Genomic DNA, 23,102 nt, shown 5'->3' with positions numbered 1-23,102 from the left:
AACGGCTGGATGACATGCCTGACGTCACACAGCTCTGCCCCTGTCTGCTGCTCAGATGGAGGGTTCTTTGCTCCAGGCAGCCTGGCTCCACAACCCCTTATTTATGCTTCTGAAATCCATAAAGCTCTGAAAATTTACAGTCCTTTGACGTGAATGCACTGAGGTTATTTATGGTCTGTGTTTGTCCCGCCTAATGGGAATATTCATACATCTTGCTGCAGAAATATTAATGTGCTTGATTACAGGACTGTGTGTGCGTGTGTGTGTGTGTGTGTGTTTTAGTAGAAGTATATACCCCAAATTGCCTCTTAAAATCCTGACGATGATGAATTCTAAGACTCATCTGGCCCTGTGAGTTCAGATAATGGATTATGGTTCTGTAATGTGTCTTGTAATTTCAGTAAGATGACTTTCTCATGTCTTGTCCTGTAGCAGGTTTGTGAGGGAAAGGAAGCCGTGGCTGCCAGGTGTGGGTGTGTTGACAGCGGCAGGATGTGGCCTGGGAGCAGCCTGACAAGGAGGGGCAGTACAGATTGAGAGCGGGGGAGAATACCAAACCATTGCCTTCTCGGGTCCCCTCCATAAAGAGGCCCACAGCACATCGATGTCCTTGGGCTTGTCCCTGTTCACGAATTGTTGGGCTAGAGATAATTCTGAGTTATCAAGGCAAGGCGGAGCTGTGGTCAGTCAGCTCCTGTATCTCTTTTTCTGTGTGTCTGCACGTTGGTGTGGGTGTGTCGATACCTGCATCTGCAGGCACCCACGCTATACAGCAGCATGGCTTAATCTGTACACAGCCTTCCATTTTCACTAGTGTTCCATTCTTGAAAGGGGATTGATCTTTTAAAGGTCCAACTCCTAAGAGCAACACTTGGTTATTTCACACCACCAGGTAAAGAGCGTGTGGCTGCTTATCTATAAAACTGCTAGGGGTTTTCAGCCGGGGTGTCCGCCGGACTCGCCAGTTCTCAGAGAGTTGCCCCATGAGAGTGATTGGCATTTATTTGTTTTCAGAAACGAGGGCTCTCACGCTGCATGTGGATTCCAGTTTTGGAAAAATCTTAAAGAGATTTTCTTCCCCTGTGGTTTTTATCTTTAGTGGAAATAGTTTTTCCACTTGAGTTCTAGAAAAAAAAGATTCTCAGCAGCCACTAAAAATGAAATTCCCGACCAGCTGCCTCATCTGTTTATGTGGCCGTTCTTGGGTGAGGGAGGGAATAAATGCATTGATGCCGGATACTTGGCCTGTGGAATGTCTGGCTGTGTGGTGTCTCGCTCTTCTCGTAAATACCCTCAGTTTCTAGAGATGGTGGAGTGGAGACGCTACCTGTGAGCGTACTGGAGCACTTGCCTCCCTCCTTTGCAATGACGGGGTCTGATTTTCACACACTTCTCTGTCCTGACATTTACAAACTCTCGCTTTCTTCCTTTGAGCTGGTAGCACGGAGCATTGAGACTGTCTCTCTCTTTCAGTACGGGTGACGGCCTGGAGTCAGCGCGGGGTCCAGGGGTGTGGGCAGTGCTGTGAGGGCAATATTGGCCCCTTGCAGCTGGTGATGACCCTCTTTTGGAGAGAGGCCACTATGGGTCCCCCAGAGCACTTGGCAGTCCACACGGCTGTGGCCGCAGACCCCCTTCCCGGGTGCAGCGACGGTGCTCGCAGCCCCAGTGGCAGATGTCTCTGGTGCTTGCCGGGGTTGAGGAGCAGGGCGAGGATGCCGTACCCAACCCACATGGGTTTTCAAGACCTGTGCTCTTCTTCCAAACAGGGGACACCTAAGCTGCTGAGGACCAGTGACTGTGACTTTGTGTTTGAGTGGGAGACCCCGCTTGTCTGTCCTGACGAGGTGAAAACAGAGGGCTGCTCCCTGACGGATGAGCAGTTGTACTACAGCTTCAACTTGTCCAGCCTTTCCAAGAGCACCTTCAAGGTAATGCCACTCGCCGGGAGCCCGGCTGCGGTGGCCTGGATTCTCATAGCCACTTGTGTTTTAGGGAACATGACACTGGAGGATGTGTGGTCACTGACAGTGCATGAAGGGGTGGCGTTCTTAGCGCCTGTCCTGGGTACACAGGGTCAGCGTCTTGGAGACGGGTTCTGGACACAGTTGATACTCGAGTTGTCCCTCATGGTTCAGAGTGTTTCGTCCCTTAGGTCTTTGTGAGGCTTAAATGACCCGCTGAGGTCAGCAGGGGGACCCTTCATATTGCCAATGGAGAATAGGCGGTGGCTTGGGGACGTGTATGTGACCATGTACCCATAAAGGACAAGGCCACGTCTAATGTGGCTGGCAGAGACCACGTGGAATTCCCCTTTGTCTCTAGCCTGGCTTTAGGATAAAGAGGCAGCTATTTTGCTGACCACAGAGGCAGTGGGTGGAGGGAGCTAAGCATTCCCCCTGACTTGAGACGCATTTGGTCCTATCTTGCTCTCCCGGCCTGCATCTCATGGACTGTTCGCTGTGTCAGTGAGGCTGTGGCCAGCTTGAGTCACTGGTGGTTAGGGAACCCTAGACCTCTAAGCCTGTGATCTAGATGTTACTGAGTCATGTGGCTATGGACCATGCCCACACAATCCCAGCCCCTCCCTGGGACAGCAGCCGGTGAGTGGTGAGCTCTGAATCATGTGCCCGGATGCCAGCGCCCTGGATCCTGTAACAGAGACCTTGCCCGGGCACAGGCCCTCCTGACGGGTCACAGCAGGTGTGAGCCTGCAGAGGGTGGGGCAGGCAAGGAGGGACGGTGCACGTTCGATTATGGAGCATCCACTCTGTGCTCATTCACTTGGTCCTGACCTCTCCTCAGAAGGGGACAAGCCCTCTGAGGTCTCCCAGCTGGCTCCCTACCCCAGGCCCGGCTGCAGGGGAAGGCCAGCACTGCATGCTGCCGCTGAGAGGGGGCAGGAGGAGGAAGGAGGTTGGGCCTGGGGGTGGAGGGAGGTGCCCAGAGGGCAGGCCAGGGCAGTGCCCTCCTGAGGAGCACCAGGCCTGGAGGGAAGGGAGGTGAGTGCCCAGGCTCCACACACAGCATGCAGGCACAGCCCCCCTTTCCTGCTGGAGCCCCCTTCCCTACCCCCATGGCTCTCTCCACCTGGAGCCCCATTCACAGCCATGCGCGGTGCTGTCTGTCCAGGTGACTCGAGACTCACGCACCTACAGCGTGGGGGTGTGCACCGCGGCGGCGGGCCTGGACGAAGGAGGCTGTAAGGATGGAGGTGTCTGTCTGCTCTCCGGGAGCAAGGGAGCGTCTTTTGGACGGCTGGCGTCCATGAGGCTGGATTACAGGCACCAGGATGAAGCTGTCATTTTAAGTTACGCCAACGGAGATAATTGCCCTCCAGGTAAGTGTTTGCGCGGGTTGAGTTTTGCATTCCTAGTAAATATGAAATTAGATGTGACAGTGGGAGGAAACTGAGGAATGAAGCTCCAAATCCTGTGAGTGCTGAGACCCTGGATCGGACCACGGGACATTACGTGCTGACAGCCCCAAGCGTGCGTGTTCAGGCCTTGAAACACACACTGGCCTGTAAACTGCTTGTCACATTGTGGCTGGGAGGCCTGGTGGTCCCAAAGGTGGTTTAGGGTGACCACTTCCATAGGGGATCCTCGTTGGGCGATCCTAAGTGATCACGCCCAGCAAGCGCAGCCAAGGTGGTGCTGGCAATCTGGGTTACTCAGATCATCTTCTTTCCAGAAACTGATGAAGGTGACCCCTGTGTGTTCCCCTTCATATTCAACGGGAAGAGCTATGAGGAATGTGTCGTGGAGAGCAGGGCGAAGCTTTGGTGCTCTACAACTGCCAACTATGACAGGGATCACGAATGGGGATTTTGCAGACACTGTAAGTAGGAGAGCACTGTGTCCGGGCACAGACCGGTGCAGCAGACCAGCATACTCTCGAGGCTTGTTTCACATCAAGCTTAGATCTTAGTGGTGCTCCACATTAATGGCAATAATTCTGTTGCATGTAGTTTTTTATTTTCAGGGCTATTTTCCACTAAGAAATTATGTTTTTTAATTGCTCGGGGGGCTGTATCACGTAATTACATATACAGACCGCAGCGGAGCTGGGTTGAGACGCAGATGCTGGGTAGTCCCCTGGGTCCACTCACTAGCTCCAGGGGCTTGTGTCCGCATAGAAGTTTTTGGCACTGGTGATCAGATTCATGCCTCAGCAAAATTGCTCCCTGTCCTGGGTCTGCAGGGTGGCAAGTGAGTCATCAGGAGTAGCAGAGGGCTCACTCGTTGACTTCCTGCTCTGGGGCTGGCACGGGGCAGGGGCTGGGGATCTCATGGTGAGCCAGACTTAGCGCCCTTGCTCCTGCGGTGCTTAGAGACCAGTGCCATGAGCAGATCCTACTAAAGTGTGTCGCACGGACTGTTGTGAGCTCCCAAGGAGGGAGAGATGAGATAAATGCATGAAACGTTACTTAATTCTTGCAAGCAATCAGGGAACAAAATGATGTATATTAAGGAACTACAGATGCTGAATTTACAAGGGACTACTGTAGTTTTGTTTTGAGGCTTATTGTGACTGGACCTTTCTCCTGGTCTGTTGGATGACACGTGTTTTTAGGTAATTGTAGGTATCTTATTGCTACTCTCTTTATTTTTTGTTATCATTGGTGCATTAATCAGATAGTGAATATCTGTCTATGAGGATTGAGCTGGTGCCACGGGGTTAAGAAGTGCAGTGAGAGACACTGCGCACTGAGGGAACTTGGTCTATTTAGGGTTAACATTTGTGTGAATGAAACCAAACGCACGCTCCAGCAGGGGAGTGGCCAGTGATGGGCAGAGTCAGGAAGAGCTAAGCGTAGGGAGTGGAGAGAGGAGTTTAAGAAAACTGTGAGATGCATGCTGTGGTCTGACAAATTTTCTATGTGTTGCGCCCAGCAAACAGCCACCGGACGTCCACTATCATCTTTAAGTGCGATGAAGATGCTGGTATCGGCAGGCCGCAGGTCTTCACTGAAGTTCGTGGCTGCGAGGTGACATTTGAGTGGAAAACAAAAGTTGTCTGCCCTCCGAAGAAGATGGAGTGCAAGTTCATCCAGAAGCACAAAACCTACGACCTCCGGCTGCTGTCCTCCCTCACCGGGTCCTGGCTCTTCGTCCACGAGGGAGCCTCGTGAGTACCCTTCGCCACTCGCTTACGCTGTCTTACCCTGAGTGCGTGGGAACTCGACGTTCTGGATGGTAGCGGCCCATCGCAGTCCACCTCTGATTCTAAGGGCCGGACTGCCATGTGAATCTGATGCTCATGCTGGCTTGAATGCCTCTGTGCTCTTGGGGGCAGCCCAGAGGGGTCACCCTGGGGCACGGTAGGCAGTTTGGAGGCAGAAGTGAGCAGAAATGGAGCTTCAGAACCAAAAGAGGCTGGTGATCAGCTGTTGGCCTATCGAATGAGTCTTGTTTTGATTTATATTGGTGAGGGGCAGCCGTCCATTGCTGGGTTTATGGGAGGGATGTTAGTTTTCTCAGTTCTTCGGTATGAGCTCCTTAGGCGGTACTGGCCCGAGGTTCGTTAATTGTACCAACTGCTCTGGGGGTAGAGTGCGCGCTTCCTGCCAGCTGCGTGTCATCCTTCAGTCCTCACTGCAGAGGAAGCTTGAACTTGGGGCATATAAGTAACCTTGAGTAAGATGAATGGCTCGCCAGGATTTGAGCCATTGCCTGGCCCAATCAGAAGCCCTCTTCTAAACCACATGGCGTCTCAGGATTTACCCCGAGTGCCCAGTTGACACTCTTCTTCCACAATTATCCACTCTTTGGCCTTTCTTTCTGTGCAAATCTGTCCCTTGCTGCGTCCAGAGGTGCTGTGGATTCCTCGGTCCTCAGAACGATTACTTCTTCTGAGAGTAACGAAAAGAGCTGCCCCTGAGTGTGTGAGGCTAGAGACTGACCTGGCCGCCCTCTCCCCCATCCCTTTGTGTCTTTCACAGGTACTATATCAATCTGTGTCAGAAAATATACAAGGGGCCCCTCGAGTGCTCCGACAGAGCCAGCGTTTGCAAAAAGAGCGCATCTGGTGAGGTCCAGGTGTTGGGGCTCGTCCACACGCAGAGGCTGGACGTCATAGGTAAGGTTTGGGTCCCTGTCATGGGGTTGCAGGTGCCGCGTCTGGGTTGGGACGGTGAGGGTATCCTTGTGTGACCGGGAGGGGTCAGCACAGGCTGGTTGAACTTCCACATACTGTTCCCGTGACTGTTTCTCAGGCGTTTGGGCAACTCCTGGAACGTTAGAATGGCACTACTTCGTGTTCTCTGGGATGATAGGTCCTGGCGTGTGCGCAGAGGGTTCCGCTCTTGGGAATGTGCTTCCACCCAGGAGGCAGGCAGAGTGTCGAGGCTTCCTCTGAGTCCTTGCTCGAGCTGTGGGTTGAGTGCCTGAGTCTGCATGTGCATATGCAAGCTTTTATTCGGGAAAGCCGAACCCTCACAGGAGGACTTGGTGGAGATAATTCGGGAGTCCCTTTATGTAATGTCTTAACAATTTGGAAAATAATAATGAAACTTTTTTAATAGTGTTAATAGGAAATTCATCTTGCAGTTGCTCGTTGAGTGAAAGAGTCTACCTTTCATTATTTAAAGGAGGAAGACAGGGCTTTCTAATTTGGGGAACAATTGGGGAAAAACGTCCACCTTTGCCTGTTAGACTAGAGTGGGGTCCCCGAGTGGTCCTGATTCAACCACAAGGCAACTTAACCTGTTGAAGTGGAGAAGGGGGATCCTGAGGGAACCACAGTCCCCCTTGACAAAAATCAAACCAGATTCTGCACGTGGGTCATGGGGGAGAGTCGCCCCACGGGCAGGAGTGGCCGGACCTCCCAGCCCACGGTTGGCCCTCCTTCTGTGATTGAGTTGCTGCCTTCTCCATGTGGCGCACAAAGGGCTGGAGGGTTGGGTAGCTTTCTCCCCTGCAGTCTCGTGGGTGTATGTGGATATTTGATCAGTCTTTCCCTCAGTTTCTCACAGCCAACCGAGAAGGACTAGGATGTCTGAGCCATCACTGGAAATTTGGCAGTAATCTCCCCGTCCCCAGCACCCCAGGTGGGATCTTACTCTTGGGCCCCAACGGGACAGCCATCTAAGGCCAGCCTCAGTGGGCCCACGTTCATCTGGGGGATGCAGCTGTATAGGAGTTGAGAGATGGGTTTTTTCCCCCAGGAACGACCATTTACTAGCAGCTGTGCTCTATAGATGTGTAATCCTCAGCAGCTTCGTGGGTGGGTGTTAGAGTCCATTTCACAGATGGAGCAACTGAGGTGTGGAGGGTTGTGTATTACTCGGCGAGTCTGGGGTGTCCATGTTCTTGAGACCTACACTTGTTTGGTTGCATACCCCAGCAGTTTAAGAATTTCTCTTGAAAGCTGTGGAACTCTTCCAGAATTTTACACAGAAGGACAATGTTTAAAACAGATTCCCCCGGTGCAGCTTTGCATTGGGGGGAGCGGGGGCCTGGGCCTCACTTCTCACCTGTGCTGAGCCGTCCCCCTCCGTTGGCTGCGTCCCGTGGAGAACATTTGGGAAGCACCTGCCACAGGCACACGTGTGTGAGAGTCGGGCTAGAGAGTGCGTGCTCCTCCCCAGGACCTGCCCTGTGTCCCTAGTGCCGTCACCTGTCCGCCGAGTCAGGCTGTCTCAGGCCACCCCTAGGACAGCTCCGGGCAGCCCCTCTCAGTAGCTTGGCCCTGGCACGAGAGTTGACCTGGTTGCCACGCTGGCCCCCGTGAGACTTGCTGCTGAAAGCGTGTGCTCGCTTTTCTCCTAGGTCGTGCAGGTTGGGGGTCTCAGCTGTTCCTTTTACCACATCATTTTCGGAAGCAGGAAGAGCTTGACGTGGAGCCAGAAGACCCCAGAAAACCAGAGTTGTTCTGGCTCCGGGCTTTCGCTTTGCAGGGTGGAGGTCTAGCACCTGTTACTACTGGGAGGCTCTGATGGGGGGACGTGACAGGAAAGCACCTAAAGTGACACAGAAATTGTACGAAAGTGGAGTAGGGGTGGTGGCTGCCGGGAACCAAGGTCCTGCTGTGGGCACACGTTGTGCGGGCACCATCCGTACACCGTCCCCCTCTGGCGCCTGCACACTTCGGGTGGGATACCTGTGGCCCACGTGAGGAGGCCGAGCCTCCGAGGTCAGCAGCGCAGAGTCATGAGCGCAGGGCTGGCGTTGGAACTCAGGTCTTGCTCTCGCACTGTAGGTAGCCGTGCGGGCCGGGAGGCGGCCGCTGAGCTCGGCGGTGCTGATCACCCTGGCGGGACGTCTTCACAGAGCCAAACATTTGTTCTGGCCTGGTCTTTAAAGAGATTTTGACTTCCAACCTTGAAGCTTTTTATCATGCACCAGGAATAACGTCAGTTCACTCATTTGTGTGTTTCAGATGACAGAGTTATCGTAACTTACTCAAAAGGCCATCGGTGTGGTGAGAATAAGACTGCATCCGCCGTCATAGAGTTGACCTGCGCGAAGACGGTGGGCAGACCTTCGTTCAAGGGGTGAGAGCACCGGGGTCTCGGGGGCACTGTGGAGAGAGTGCTGGGGACTCTTCAGAATTCCCCCCCGTGGTTTGCACTTGTGGGTTTGGGACTGTGTGTGCAGGGAGAGGATGTTTGGGTTGTCGGAATAGGCAGGGGACTGGCTGCTGAGATAGGACCTGGGATGGGGTCGGGGCTGCCACTTGTCCTAAAGTGTACAGGGCTGTTCTGCACAAGGAGGGGTTCCCTGGATAAAGGGCTGGGGCACGAAACTCTGTCGAGCTGTCTGTCACTGGCCTCTCTCTTCGAATGACATGTAGAACCGCAGGGACATTGATGGTGCCAGTCAAGGCCAGCTGTGGAAGCGGCCTGTCTGGGAGCCACCAGCACGATGCTCTTGGATTATACTAGAACTCTCTGGACACCGCCACATCCAGGGGTGCTCGGGGCAGTTGGGCCAACAGAGGGAGGGTGCGAGCTGTTGTGAACAGACTGAGTCCTTCCAGAAGCCGGGCTTGGAAAAGGGGAGACCCAGGAATTGTCTCCAAAGGATTTTAATCAATTTGTGAATCTAAAAATTCAATTGTAAAGTAAAAGTTCATAGATCTAGGAGCAAATTTTTCCAGCTCTTAGGTGTTGCACAGTTTCTAAATTTTAAGAAAACCTGTATTAGATGCGTGCCTACTTTGTCGCATTGCGAATGTGCTAGATGGTCACCTTCTCTGTTAGGCTGCTGAGAAAAGTAAAATAGCCACCCTAGCCCAGAGCTGCCTGCCCATCATGAGGGGTGGGGAGGGCTCGGCGGTGGGGACTCCTGTGGGGACGGAGGGCTCTCGGGGAGGCCTCGGAACCAGAACCGGCTGGAGCCCTGAACCGGTGAGCATCTTCAGGGCGCCTAAGGCTTCCTGTTGCAGTCCCGAGTCTGGTGGGCGTGACCACCGTCCCAGCGTGACTGCCACCCCATCTGGCCTCCTTATAGGTTCGACATCGACAGCTGCACCTACTCCTTCCGCTGGGACTCGCGGGCTGCGTGCGCCGTGAAGCCCCAGGAGGTACAGGTGGTGAACGGGACCATCACCAACCCTGTAAACGGCAAGAGCTTTAGCCTCGGAGATATTTATTTTAAGTAAGTGCAAAATTTTCCTTTGAGAACTGAAACATATTCAGAATTAAGCCGGCACTTCAGACCTTTCCCTGGCAGGGAGCGATGCAAGATAAATAGGCCCGTGTGTCTTAGTTACTGTTTCTAGGGAGCTGGCATATTTTCCTTAAACGGAGGGAAAGCATGACTCAACGATTAAGTTTTAACACCAAAGATGGTGAATTCTCTTGAGTGTAAAAATAAAGTTGCCCCCCCCACCCCCCGCCCACCCACTTCATGATAAGCCCAGGGATCGAAGCTGAAACCTTCTGAAACACTTTTTGATCAGGAATCTTCTGGGCTTACCAGTTTGTGGGGGAAAAAGTCAGTTTCTCAGCAGTGTCACCGGGGCAGTTCTTGGGGTCCAGTGGCTGTGCCGGGGCAGGCTGAGGTGGGCCCGGTGCTGGACACCAAGGTTGAGAAAGGCGCCCTGCAGCTCAACATGTAGAGTGGCGGGGGTAGGAGAATGATGGGGGCGGAAGTCGGTTCTCCTAGAATCTCTGTGGGGTTGTGGAAGCGCCACGCGGGCTGGGAAGGCAGGAGGGAGGTGGTGTCCGGCGGCCCTGCAGGTGTCCCCAGGACTCTGGGTCTGGAATAAATGGCTCTCTTGAAGACCTGCCAGAGTCCCTCAATCTTTTCTGTCTCTTCAGGCTCTTCAGTGCCTCTGGGGACATGAGAACAAATGGGGACAAGTACCTGTATGAAATCCAGCTTTCCTCCATCACAAGCTCCGCGAATCCGGCGTGCTCCGGCGCCAACATATGCCAGGTTAAACCGAACGACCAGCACTTCAGTAGGAAAGTCGGCACTTCTGATAAAACCAAATACTACGTTCAAGGTAATTGCTCTCCGTTAATGTTCCATGTTTCACTTCCTCAGAGAAAGAGCTTTAAAATTTTTGTGGACAGCCCCCTTCCGTTGAAATCTCAGATAAATTTTAGAACAAAAGCCCTCATCGGGCTCTGTGTCCTGAATGGACTGGACCGTGTGTGTAAGACCTGAGCATTTCACTGCAGGTGAATTTTACCTCAGTTAACAAATGAGACGCCAATCCTGGTCTAAACCAGAGGTGGTGAGGTGGGGCAGGAGCTAGAAACTTCCTTTGATCTGCTTTCAGTCATGATGCATCTTTAATTTGAAACTTCAGGTATCACTATAGAAGGGTGAGAGATCTCATATTTGTCAGAATGATGAAAAGAAGAGAGATAGAGTGACCTGGCCTCAGCGTTAGACATGGCTGTGGGCGAAGCACCATACTGCACTGATGGAGGCCGTGTCCTTTACTCCGCCGTGTTGACCTTGAAAGATATTTCCAGGAGGCAGCTCATGTGTTTTGGTTTCAACAACTAGCCTTTCATTGTATACCTTTTCATGATTTGATTTTTTTATTTTTATGGTGGTTATGCTAGTTTGCAGCATTGTGCAATTTCACTTGTACGGCATTATTTGTCAGTCACCTTACAGGTGTGCCCCTTCACCCTTTGTGCCCACCCTCCACCCCCCGTCCCCCTGGTAACCACTAAATAGTTCTCTTTGTGCACGTGTTTGTTTCTCTTCCACATATGAGTGGAATCACACAGAGTTTGTCTTTCTCTGTCTGGCTTATTTCACTTAACATAATTCCCTCGAGGTCCATCCATGTTCTTGTGAAAGGGACGATTTTGTCATGTTTTTTTTATGGCTGAGCAGTGTTCCATTGTATATATATACCACATCTTCTCTATCCAGTCGTCAGTCGATGGGCACTCAGGTTGCTTCCACATCTTGGCTATTGTGAATAATGCTGCAGTGAACACAGGGTGCATAAGTCTCTTTGAATTGCTGATTTCAAGTTCTTTGGACAGATACCCAGTAGTGGGATAGCTGGATCATATGGTATTTCTATTTTTAATTTTTTGAGAAATCTCCATACTGTTTTCCATAGTGGCTGCACCAGTTTGCATTCCCACCAGCAGTGTATGAGGGTTCCTTTTTCTCCACAACCTCTCCAACATTTGCTATTTTTTGTTTTGGTTATTTTAGCCATTCTGACGGGTGTAAGGTGATATCTGATTGTAGTTTTCATTTGCATTTCCCTGATGATCAGTGATAATGAGCGTCTTTTCATGTGCCTATTGGCCAGCCACATAGCTTCTTTGGAGAAATGTCTGTTCATATCCCCTGCCCATTTTTTGATGGGATTGTTTGATTTTTTGTTGAGTTGTGTGAGTTCTTTATATATTATGGAGAGTAACGTTTTGTCAGATATACGATTTGCAAATATTTTTTCCCAGTTGGTGGGTTGTCTTTTTGTTTCAATCCTGTTTTCCCTTGCCTTGTAGAAGCTCTTTAATCTGATGAAGTCCCACTTGTTTATTCTTTCTATTGTTCCCCTTGTCTGAGAAGAAAAAGATGCTTTTAAAAAAGACCAACGTCAAAGAGTGTACTGACTATATTTTCTTCTGGAAGTCTTATGGTTTCAGGTCTTACTTTCAAGTCTTTGATTCATTTTGAGTTTATTTTTGTGAATGGTGTAAGAGAATGGTCTGCTTTCATTCTTTTGCATGTGTCTGTCCAGTTTTCCCAACACCATTTGTTGAAGAGACTTTCCTTTCTCCATTGTATGTTCTCAGCTCCTTTGTCGAAGATTAGCTGTCCATAGATGTGTGGTTTTATTTCTGGGCTTTCAATTCTATTCTGTTGATCTGTATGTCTTTTTTTTTGTGCCAGTACCATGCTGTTTTGATTACTGTAGCTCTGTAGTATATTTTGAAGTCAGGGATTGTGATGCCTCCAGCTTTGTTCTTTTTTCTCAGGATTGCTTTAGCAATTCAGAGTCTTTTGTTGCCCCATATAAATTTTAGGATTCTTTGTGCTATTTCTGTGAAGAATGTCATTGGGATTCTGATTGGGATTGCATTGAATCTGTAGATTGCTTTAGGTAGTATGGACATTTTAACTATGTTTATTCTTCCAGTTCATGTGCATGGAATGTCTTTATGTTGTCATCAGTTTCTTTCAGGAAAGTCTTGTAGTTTTAATTGGATAGATCTTTTACCTCTTTGGTTAAATTTATTCCTAGATGTTTTATTCTTTTTGTTGCACTTGTGAATGGGATTGTGTTCTTGAGTTCTCTGTTAGTGTGATATTAGAGTATAGACATGCAACTGATTTATGTAAGTTGGTTTTCTACCCTGCAACTTTGCTGTAATTGTTGATTATTTCGAGTAGCTTTCTGATGGGTTTTTTTAGGGTTTTCTATATATATATGATCATGTCGCCTGCAAACCGGGAGTTTCACGTCTTCATTGCTTGTTGGAATTCCTTTTCTTTCTTTTTCTTGCCTAATTGCTCTGGCTGAAACCTCCAGTGCTATGTTGAATAAGAGTGGTGAGAGTGGGCACCCTTGTTTTGTCCCTGTTCTCAGAGGGATGGCTTTCAGTTTTTCCCCATTGAGTATGATGTTGGCTGTGAGTTTGTTATATATGGCCTTTACTATGTTGAGGTACTTTCCTTCTACACCCATTTTCTTGGGTACAGCATCTTTATCATAAATGGATGTTGGATCTTGCCTGATTTGATTTTTGAATCAGGTGAACAGATTAACTTTTTAAAAAGTTAAATACATTTTAAAAACCAGCTAACTCTGATGTGAAGGGCTGCTGAGAGATTCCAGAGGAGGAGAAACCGCTGCTGCCCACGTCGTGGTGGCTGGAGAAGTGTGTTTCCGTGCTCACGTGCTGACCAGTCGCTGCAGTTAGCAGTGCCTAACAGCCGGCAGGGAGACCCGCCAGGCCAGCCTGACTCACTGTCGTGATTCCACGTCGTGGACTAGGGTCCCCGTGGTTCTTCATTCTTTGCCAGTAATTCTCAGTTGGCTGCTGGAATCTTGTATTGGCTGGCTTGGGCCCTCTCTTGCTGTGCTGTCTTCGGAGCCTGTCCCTGTAGTAAGTGGTTGGTAAATGCTTGTCGACTGATTGTAAGACGGCTCTAAAAGCCTTCAAGCCTCCCTGTTATGCAGAGAAGGAAAGTCTGAGCTCTTTTGAACTCAGCCTGGAAGATTTCAACAGATCCCATGTACCAATACAGTCTCAGGAGCGACTGGCCCTACAAACGCACCAGGATCCGGCCATCACGTTATCACACCAGCTTTCCCTATGCGTTCCTTGTGCTGGAATGCCGTGGCCAGCCCTGCCTTCCCCATCCCTCAAACCCGAGCCCCAGTGTCCCCTTCTTGGCAAAGGCCACCTCTCCTCATCCCCAGGGTCACTGCCCTCTCATGTGGCTGCTGCGGTGATCAGGTCATCTAGTTACTAAAGGAAGACCCCTCACATTCATAAGGTCCTTGTCTAGCAGGCCTCCTGTGCCCCCGAGTGTCAGAGTGTGTGTGTGCGTGTGCACATTCATGTACATTTATTTATTCACAGTTAATAAAATCCCTTTCAGACGTTTTCACTTTTTTCATTCACCAGTGCTAGAAAGTGGGTTTAATTTTCACATTTCATGAGGAAATGCAGTTTAAATTTCTTCGTGTCTTTTCACTCATTTGAGAAGATAGGAAGAGGAAACTGCAGAGCCCTGTCTCTAGCTGAGACAGGGAGCAGCCGTCTCGGCTCTCTCACCAGTGCGTCGCTTTGCAGCCACACACCAGCCTTGTGGGACAGTCCGTTCAGGTCATGCCTCTGCCAGTTCCACGTGAGGACACTGAGGCCTTCCCGAGCCCAGCCTGCATCTCAGGGCTCCCCTCTTTGTGGATGCGTCCACCTCACTCACTGAACTCCCTGGCGCTCCAGTAGTGGCTGACTGTGGGGAGCTTGAGCCATCTACCAAGTTTGGAGGAGGCAGCGTCCACACCAGGCTCCCTCACTTCTGAAACCAGCTGCAGGTTTGGGGGTCACACCACCCTCAGGTTCAGTAATTCACTAGAAGAAGCTATTACAGTCATGTTACAGTTTATCACAGTGAAAGGATGTAGACTACAATCAGCCAAGGGAGGAAGCACATAGGACGGAGTCCAGGAGGGTCCCAGATGCTTCTGTTGTTCTCTCCCCATGGAATCAGGATGCGTTAGGTTCCCAGCATCGATGTGTGACAACATGAATGGAGTATCACCAGCCAGGGCAGCTCACCTGCACCTCAGCGTCCAGGGGTTTTGTTAGGGTTCCATTGTGTAGGCATGGTTGGTTGGTTTGTTGATCAGTTGGCTGGTTGGTTGGTCAATCAATTGGCTCGTTGATTGGGTGGTTGATTGGCTGGTTGATCAGTTTGCTAGTTGATTGGTTGATCAATTGGCGGTTGATTGGCTGGTTGGTTGCTTGGTTGATCACTTGGCTGGTTGGTTGAGTGGTTGATTGGCTGGTTGGTTGGTTGATCAGTTGGTTGGTTAGTTGCCCACAAGGTTGATCTCAATTTCCAGGTGGGTTGATACCGTGTGGCCAGCCCCCACTCCAAATCATATTGTTGGCTTTGGGCAGGGTTCAAGTCTTTCTCACATGCTGAATTAGGGCAGGGGCTCCACAACGTGTGTCCAGCGGGCTGTGAAGAAGAGCACACATGGATGTTTGATGAAGCACTGTTACATCTGATTTTAAGTCTGTGTGGACTTTTCACAGACTATGAAAAGTTTAGCTCCGCCTGTTACTGAAACATTAATGGTAATGGTGCTCTGGTTGTGTGCACGCCTTCCATTTGACAGATGGCGATCTAGATGTGGTGTTTGCCTCATCCTCTAAGTGCGGGAAAGATAAGACAAAGTCTGTCTCTTCCACCATCTTCTTCCACTGCGACCCTTTGGTGAAGGACGGGATCCCTGAATTCAGTCACGAGACTGCCGACTGCCAGTACCTCTTCTCCTGGTACACCTCTGCCGTGTGTCCTCTGAGGTAAGTGCGGTAGCCTGGCTTTGGCACGAGCTTGCTGTCGGTCACTTTCCTCTTTGGATGAGCACTTACCAACTGTACCCCCACCTCCTCTCTCAAAGCTTAAGTCAAGTATAAGTTTGTGTATGTGCTTTTCCCCCAGTGTTTTATTGTGGTGTATTCACATGTGCACAAAAAATAGAGAAAGAGATGGAGGTAAACCCCACACAGCCAGCACCTGGCTTCAGTGATTGTTGACATCCTGCCTTTCTTGGTCCACACCAGCATCAGCAACACCAACACCCGCCACTCCCAATAGCATCGGCCGTCTGCCCTCGTATGCACCCTGGGCCCTGAATGCCTCTCACACTTTCCTTCCACATCTGTCCCCAGCCAATGTTCCCCCTCGTTGGCTCCTGCAGGCAGGGGCTGTGTCTCATCTTTGTATTCCCAGCACATCTTTTCTTTGTTTTCTAGTACAAATTATTACATGGTAAACTTCACTTTAACTTGAGTAAAGTATTTTCTGCGTTGGGATAAATGAAAACCTTGTTCTTCAGATCTTGGAAATCACTGTTGGCCAGGTTTTCATGGGAAATGGGGAATACACTTCTGCTCAGAGGCTCCCTGGCAAGGGAAGGGCGACAGCAGCCTCCCTGTGGCCTCAGAGAACCTGTCTCTTCTCGTGTCCCACAGCCTTTGTTCTTGGCCCGGCTATGCTTTCAGGTTGAGAGAACCTCGTCCAGAACAGAATGTTATAAATTGCTTTCCTCTTGGATTTATTTTCTTCCTGTTTCATCTGGGCCATCATCTTAAGAAGTTTCGCATTGTCTGTCCTGAGACTTGAAGATCATGAGAAACATGAGTTCTTGCCATGTACTTGTTTCCTGCGTCTCCTAAAAAAGGGATCCCGTAGTCAGCAGAAAACAGTGGTAGAGACAATGGGGTAGATTCCAGATCGCGTCTTTTAGATCTTAAATCAGTTTTCTCTTTGACTTTCTATGGGTGCTAGACCAGCCGAAAAAAAAAAAAGAGAAAGAGTCAGCTTTGTCCTAAATTTTCCAGGAACATGGGCGTAAGGCAATTCTCAACAAATTTCTAAACATTGGTGCCATGTAGATGACATACGTGATGCAATTAAGAACCAGTAGAAGAAATTAGCTGAAAAATAGAAAAACCTTTGGCAACTAAAACGTACTTAATTCTTGGTTTCTAGAAGAAACCAAAAGTAGAAATCAGAACACACTTAGAACTGGATGATGGTGTGAACATCTCTCACGTCAACACTGGGGTGTGTCTGACGTCTTCCTGAGGGGCCTGACTTTGAGGACAGAGTCTTCGGGCAGAGTCTGTCTTGTGGTGATGTCCCCACCTGAACAGATAGTGACAAATGCATCCAGGCTGAAACTGAATGCTGAGTTCTTCCTGACGTTTTGGAGCCAGATTATTTGGCTTAAGCTGAATTTTGACCACAGCAGTTACCCCTATGTGGTCAAGCCATTGGGTGCCCTCTGACCCAATTATTTGAATTAAGTACTTCTCTGAATTGATAGCCAGTATCCTCGGCGTCCTCCTGCATTACGTGTGTGGCTGTTGACTTTCCCTGTCACACCCTGAGCAATCCAGACGTTTCCGCCCGCTGCCTTGTCAGGGTGTGGGAAATTTCTGCTACGTGCGTCTGTCACTGTCGATGCGGGGGCCCAGACTGACTGAGGGGCAGAGTAAGTGTGGTCATTACACAAACATCTAATTCTCTGAGCAGAAAGGGAAGTCAGTCGAGGTGTTACTAATTTGTATTAGTTATTTTCATTACTTTCCTTGAGTGTTTAATGTCATGGAAATTTAGCTGCTTTTTCCCATACATGAATGGGAATTGTGGCGTCTTACTGATTGAATAGCTGCTGTGTTTGTCACTTGCCCTGCTTCCTGGGACCTCACAGGCCTGGATAGACACTGGCTTGACAGGGTATCCTTTGGGTGTCCCCTCAACCCCGGGAAGCATTGAGGCCATGGCCCAAGGTGGCGTGTTGGGAAGGAGGAGCTGTATCCGGGCTGTGGTCACTGTTTCTTCCAGAGAAGAGAGCTCTGGGCCTGGGAGATGAGTGCGGCCAGCTTGTCCCTTGGGGTCTTTGCTGCACGAGCCCCTCTGTGCCCGGAGAGCCCTTATGTGGGATAAGCAAGGACAGGGGAGGCTGTGTTGCTTGAAGCTCAGCTTTTCTCCTTTCCTTACTAACAGTCCTTGTAGCCTAGGGCAGCGTCTTCTGGTCCGTTTTCCAACCCTCCTGCCTCAACTCGTTATCAGAAGAGCTTGTCCAGTGCTCTTCCCCACGTCCGATGGATCTTGTGTTATCATGGGGAGTTTGCAGAGTCAAGAGCCACCCTGAGTTGGGACTTACTGGGGCCGTCGCTGGGGTGGCGAGGTGCTGAGTGATGTGTCTTCTTTCCAGGGTGGGCTTCGACAGCGAGAGTGCCGGAGTGGACGAGCCGGAGCACAAGGGGCTGTCGGAGAGGAGCCAGGCCGTCGGTGCGGTGCTGAGCCTGCTGCTGGTGGCACTCACCGGCTGTCTGCTGACCCTGCTGCTCTATAAAAAAGAAAGACGGTGAGGACGGATGTGAGCGCCGCGCGGCCCGTGGTTCAAAATCGAAACCTGGGCTTGTTTTTCTTTTTTAGTTTTTGAGCCCAACAGCAGCCAAAATCCTGAAGTTCTAAGTTAAAACTCTTGGGAGATGTCCCCAAGTTGTGTTTTGTAAATGTCTGCGTTTCTGTGAAAAGATGTCCTGACTGGCTGGAGCCATGGAACTGTCCCCGGGGCGTGAGTCAGGTCTGACACTCATGTCACACGGCAGATGCTCTGCGGGCTCTCCGCCTGGCCCGCCCACTTCCAGGACATTGGTCTCTGGATAAGTCCAAAGATGGACAGAAGGTTAAACCCCCCCTCCCCTGGGCAGACTTCCTCTGATGAGCTGAAGATCAGATCTTTCTGATCTGTCCTTTCCCCCTCCCCCCTCCTCCCATCATAAAAGTGAGCATTGCTTAGGCACCTACTGTGTGCCAGGGATGACACCATCCCCTTGGCTCCCCTTTGCTGGGTGAAAAGGCTTGTCACTCATCATGTGTGGCTGTCCAGTGGATTTGCATGTCATGCATGAATGAGACCCAGAGCCTGAGAGCCCTGTGAGTGGTGGCCCGGGGGCAGAGGAGCAGGCCAGCTGTGGCGCTCCCTGCAGCCTGTCTTGTCTACCAGGAGAGCCATAACCGAGCAAGAGAGAGAGGGGTCGAGAAGTACTGAGTGCAACCGTCCCCCATGTGGGGAGGCCATCAGTGGGATGCAGAAATGGGGCAGGTCCGGGTGTGCGCCAACCTTGAGTTAGTCACACAGCACATGTAATCTCAGCACAGCCTTGGGGCAGTGGGAACACACATCACGTCCACACCAGAAAAAGCAGATGCACAAATGTTCAATGACTTGCTCTAGCCTTTGCTAAACCACTCAGAGGCGGAGCAGGATTTGAATCTGCTTCTGTCTGATTCCAAGGTGTCCTTCCCGCTGCACTGGTTCATAACCGTGCTGTGGCGGGTTGAGTGTGCCCATGCCCTGGGGGGCTGTTCTGGTCGGGGCTGCAGCCTTCTCGGTTGGCCGCTCGAATTGCCGGAGCTGGGGAGCGGCTGGCCTGGTGGGACCCCGGCCCTGCTGGTTCCACCGAGGAATAACTGTGCTGTCCTTCCAGGGAGACGGTCCTGAGCAAGCTCACCAATTGCTGTCGGAGAGGAGCGGACGTGTCCTACAAGTACTCGAAGGTAATTCTGGCCTCCCCTGCCCAGCGTGGAGCTCCTGCGTGCTGCAGCGTCTGTCGGTGATGGCGAGGAGGACGCCATCGCGGGCGATGTGAAACAGAAAAGGGGCAGACGTCGCCCACTGCTTTAACGTCAACACACTTTTTGTCCTTTTTTCCTTCACGTTTTTCTCATTGTGGTAGCGGCTGATTTCCTTAGAGTGTTTAATATTTAGGTTGCTTTGACTATTTTGGCTGTTCTAAAAAAAATAGGATCACAAAAATTTTTGTGCATCTGGCATTTGGATGATTTCCTTCAGACAAATTTCCAAAGAGGCATTATCTGGGCCAAAGGGCGTAAATATGCTCATGGCTCTTTGTACGTACTGTCGAACGGCTTTCTAGAAGGTTTGCCTCAGACTCATCCACCCATCCTTCGTGTGGCTCCTCTTACGCACCCCATGTCCCCTTCCCGCCACCCGAGGGTACCTGGCTCTTGATGAGAAGCCAGAGGAGCCCCATCTCTGAGCACTCTGACTCATCGCTGGCCTGCTTTCCTGTCACCTGTGACACTGTCTGCCTTGCTTGGGTCTTAGCAGGAGCCAGCAGTTGCCAGCCCTGCCTTCCTCTCCCTGGTTAGGGACTTGGGAATGTGGTGGCTGTGATGGGCAGGGAAGGCAGCCCCCGCTGGGGTGGGTCTTGGAAGGAAGGTCATAGAGGAGCAGAACGGGGTCTCTGATGGGCTCCATGGCCTCTTCTCTGTCCCTGGCAGGTGAACAAGGAGGAGGAGGCGGATGAGCACGAAACCGAGTGGCTGATGGAAGAGATCCAGGTGCCGCCCCCGAGGCCCGGCAAGGAAGGGCAGGAGAATGGCCACATCACCACCAAGTCCGTGAAAGCCGAAGCCCTCAGCCCCCTGCACGGGGACGACCAGGACAGCGAGGATGAGGTCATGACCATCCCGGAGGTGAAAGTCCACTCGAGCAGAGGGCCTGGGGCAGAGAGCGCGCAGCCGCTGAGAAGCCCTCCGAGGAAGGCGCTCTGGGAAAGAGCGGAGGACAGGGTGGGGCTGGTGAGCGGGGAGAAGGCCAGGCGAGGGAGGCCCAGGAATGCACCGCAGAAGGCCGGGACCCCCGGCGGCCTGGTGTCCTTCCATGACGACAGCGATGAGGACCTCCTACACATCTGACTCCCGGTGCCTACAGGGGGCCGCGGGTCGTGCACAACCGGGCACCTCCAACCAAATAAGACTTCAGCTCAATGATGCTTCTATCGTTTTTGCCTTTAACAAAAACTGTTTCAAAAGGGAAGAGTTTTTGTGACGGGGGAGAGGGGGAGGTCAGGGGCCGCTCGTCCATGATTGTTCATGTCATTGGGATGAGGCTTTGCTCCAGTGGCCAAAGGCGGCGCGGGGGCCCCCGTGTCGTCCCCAGTCCTCATTTCAAAGCACGGCTGCCGCGCGCTTCATAACACGCGCCGGGGCCAGACGCATCTCCGAACAGGGGGCTGTATTTGAGAAAAACCCTTGCTGCTTTAGGCCCTATAGGGTGTTTGACCATTATATTTTAGCATTTAATTCTCTCCTCCTATTTATTGACTTTGACAATTACTCAGGTTTGCGAAAAAGGAAAAAACAGAACCCCAACAGTCTCTTCCTGCCGGCGGGGGTTTGTGTCCTGGTTCAGCCCTTGTCAGAAGGGGAAGCCGTCCGTGGCGGCTGGTTTCACGTGAGATCTTGAACTGGTCCATGACGCAGCCTCTCACTTACAGTGCTCCATTCTCTTCTCCGCTCTGCTTCCTGTTTTTTAAGGGAACACGCATGTGCACACACACACGTGCAGGGTCCCCGAGTGCCTAGGCTTGGAGGCATCGCCTGTTTTATGCCTTTAGTCAGTAAACGGCTGCAGCTTCTTGCATGACGTCGTCCATCCTAGGCGCACAGAGCACACTTATCAGTATTTCTTTCGCCAGCTGGTGAATTCAGCCAACTCACCCAAAGATTGATTTTTGTGCGTGTGTATGAGAATGGAGTTGAGATGTCAGAGAAAATAACTTTTTTCCAGATTTGGGGTATAGGTCTCACCTCTTCAGGTTCTCATGATACCACCTTTACTGTGCTTATTTTTTTAAGAAAAAAAGTGTTTATCAACCATTTGACCTATAAGAAGCCTTAATTTGCACAGTGCGTAACTCACGGAGATGGGCCAGAATCTCGCCCCTAAAGTTGCACTTGGATTCCCGCCCTGGGGGCACCGAGGTCAGCCTCTCAGTGCTGCGGGACCGGGGGCGGCACCACTGGCCTTCCCCGGCTGCTGGCTCCTTCCTTGAAGTGTTTGCTGAATGACTTTTCTCATATTATGTAATTGTACATAGACTCAGTGGTATTCAGATACTGAAAAGCAAACCGCCCTACAGAATTCCTTGGTTTGTACTCGGTTTGGCTGGCTTATATGATTTCAACATGAGTGTATTTTTTAAAATTGATTTCTTTCCTCATTTTTTCAATCAAATTTACTGTAATATAAAGTATTCAACAATTTCAATAAAAGATAAATTATTAACTGAGTGTTCCTGCTTTTTCCACTCGATGGTGAAGAGCCACCGAGTGGATTGCCAGTCTGCCCGTGGTCTGTCCTTCCTGTGAAGTCACAGAGATGTTTGGGTTCCAGCTGCCGTGTCTCAGCTGACGCCTCACGAGCAGCCCTTGCCTTTCCTCTCTGAGTCTGTCCCGTACATACGTATAAGTCCAGGCCCCCTTGCCTTCTCTCGGCTTCATCTCCATCTGATTTCTTCCCTCTTTCCCAGAAAGCAGACCTCGGGGTGTTCTGTTTACCAGAACGGCCACCATGGAGTGCAGATTCCGAGGACTCCAGAAAGCGTGATGGTAGGCAGCCCAGCCTAACGTGGGGGTGTTCCCTCTTGCACAAATTGTCTGCCTTCTGAAATTACTGATGGAGACGAGAGCATCCTAGATGTTAACGTGGAAGCAGATGAAGCAGAAAGGGATGCACCGTCAGAACCAGACTCTGGGAGTCAGCATCCTTCCCTTCTCTCGTTCTCTAATTACCAACCGGATTGATTTTTTTAGGACTTTACGAGATTTTTCCTGAGACACTCCCTCTGGGGTCTTACAAAGGTCTGCGTTATGACCCTAGAGCCTCTGGTCCTTGGGTGTTGTGTCCGTGGGCTGTTCTCCAAGCTGCCCCCTTCCCGCCCAGCCCTTCCCCCTCGATCAGGAAGGGCCCTTAAACAGGGACTCGCTGGCCCTGTTGGTGAACTGATGGCACGAAATTCTCCGTCTGCCCCGGGCTGCCTGCCTGTGTGCACAGCGCATGGCCGGCCGCAGAGGGCAGGGAAGTGACCCTGGCGTGTGCGAGGGCATTAGTCTTGACTCTTGAGAGTAATGGATTATCTAGATAATCTGGATAATCTCCACCCCTGAACCACTGAAAATGGAGTAGCCATCCTTGTCAGCTGAGGCTCTAGGTAGTTGTAGGAAAACTCGCCCTGACAGCAAATAGGAGTTAGAATCTTTTCAGAGAAATGATTTTATCAGTAAGAGTACAACCCTGATGTTTTGTTTCCTTTTAACCAAATTTTCTGTGCCCTTTTTGGGAGACTGTCCATTGAATGGTGGAGAAGTGGAGCAGGTGGGGGACCTGAGGATGACGTGGGTAAACCTGTGCCAAGGAAATCCGTGATAAAGAGGAAACCTGGCTCTCCCAAAAGCATTTAAAACCAGTTCTTCACCAACTGCTAAAATAATGTGTTGCACATAACAAGTCCTTCAGGAAGGTTGACAGCCACCTGGGCATTTAAAAAAATACTTTGTAATAGTTGGATCCTTCGTACGAGTCAAAGACTAATGGGCATG

At 50.8% G+C, this 23,102-nt stretch overlaps 1 protein-coding gene across 2 annotated transcripts in view; it reads left to right on the top strand.

Annotated features, from left to right (window-relative positions):
* IGF2R (insulin like growth factor 2 receptor) overlaps positions 1 to 21,789 on the top strand; it is a 115,829-nt gene extending 94,040 nt beyond the window's left edge. For both annotated transcript variants that reach the window (XM_070603233.1, XM_070603234.1), the window contains exons 37-48: positions 1,770 to 1,931; positions 3,133 to 3,340; positions 3,694 to 3,840; positions 4,896 to 5,130; positions 5,945 to 6,081; positions 8,383 to 8,497; positions 9,456 to 9,602; positions 10,268 to 10,455; positions 15,292 to 15,478; positions 17,902 to 18,054; positions 19,184 to 19,253; positions 20,001 to 21,789. In XM_070603233.1, the coding sequence (XP_070459334.1) occupies positions 1,770 to 1,931; positions 3,133 to 3,340; positions 3,694 to 3,840; positions 4,896 to 5,130; positions 5,945 to 6,081; positions 8,383 to 8,497; positions 9,456 to 9,602; positions 10,268 to 10,455; positions 15,292 to 15,478; positions 17,902 to 18,054; positions 19,184 to 19,253; positions 20,001 to 20,417 (2,166 nt within the window). In that variant the 3' untranslated portion in view covers positions 20,418 to 21,789. The remainder of the gene's footprint in view (positions 1 to 1,769; positions 1,932 to 3,132; positions 3,341 to 3,693; positions 3,841 to 4,895; positions 5,131 to 5,944; positions 6,082 to 8,382; positions 8,498 to 9,455; positions 9,603 to 10,267; positions 10,456 to 15,291; positions 15,479 to 17,901; positions 18,055 to 19,183; positions 19,254 to 20,000) is intronic.
* Positions 21,790 to 23,102: the final 1,313 nt, after the last annotated feature.

This window comes from Equus przewalskii, chromosome 32, assembly GCF_037783145.1.
Source record: "Equus przewalskii isolate Varuska chromosome 32, EquPr2, whole genome shotgun sequence".
Lineage (NCBI taxonomy): Eukaryota > Metazoa > Chordata > Mammalia > Perissodactyla > Equidae > Equus > Equus przewalskii.
The sequence above is the reverse complement of the archived record's forward strand: the minus strand, read 5'-3'. Positions and strand labels throughout refer to the sequence as shown.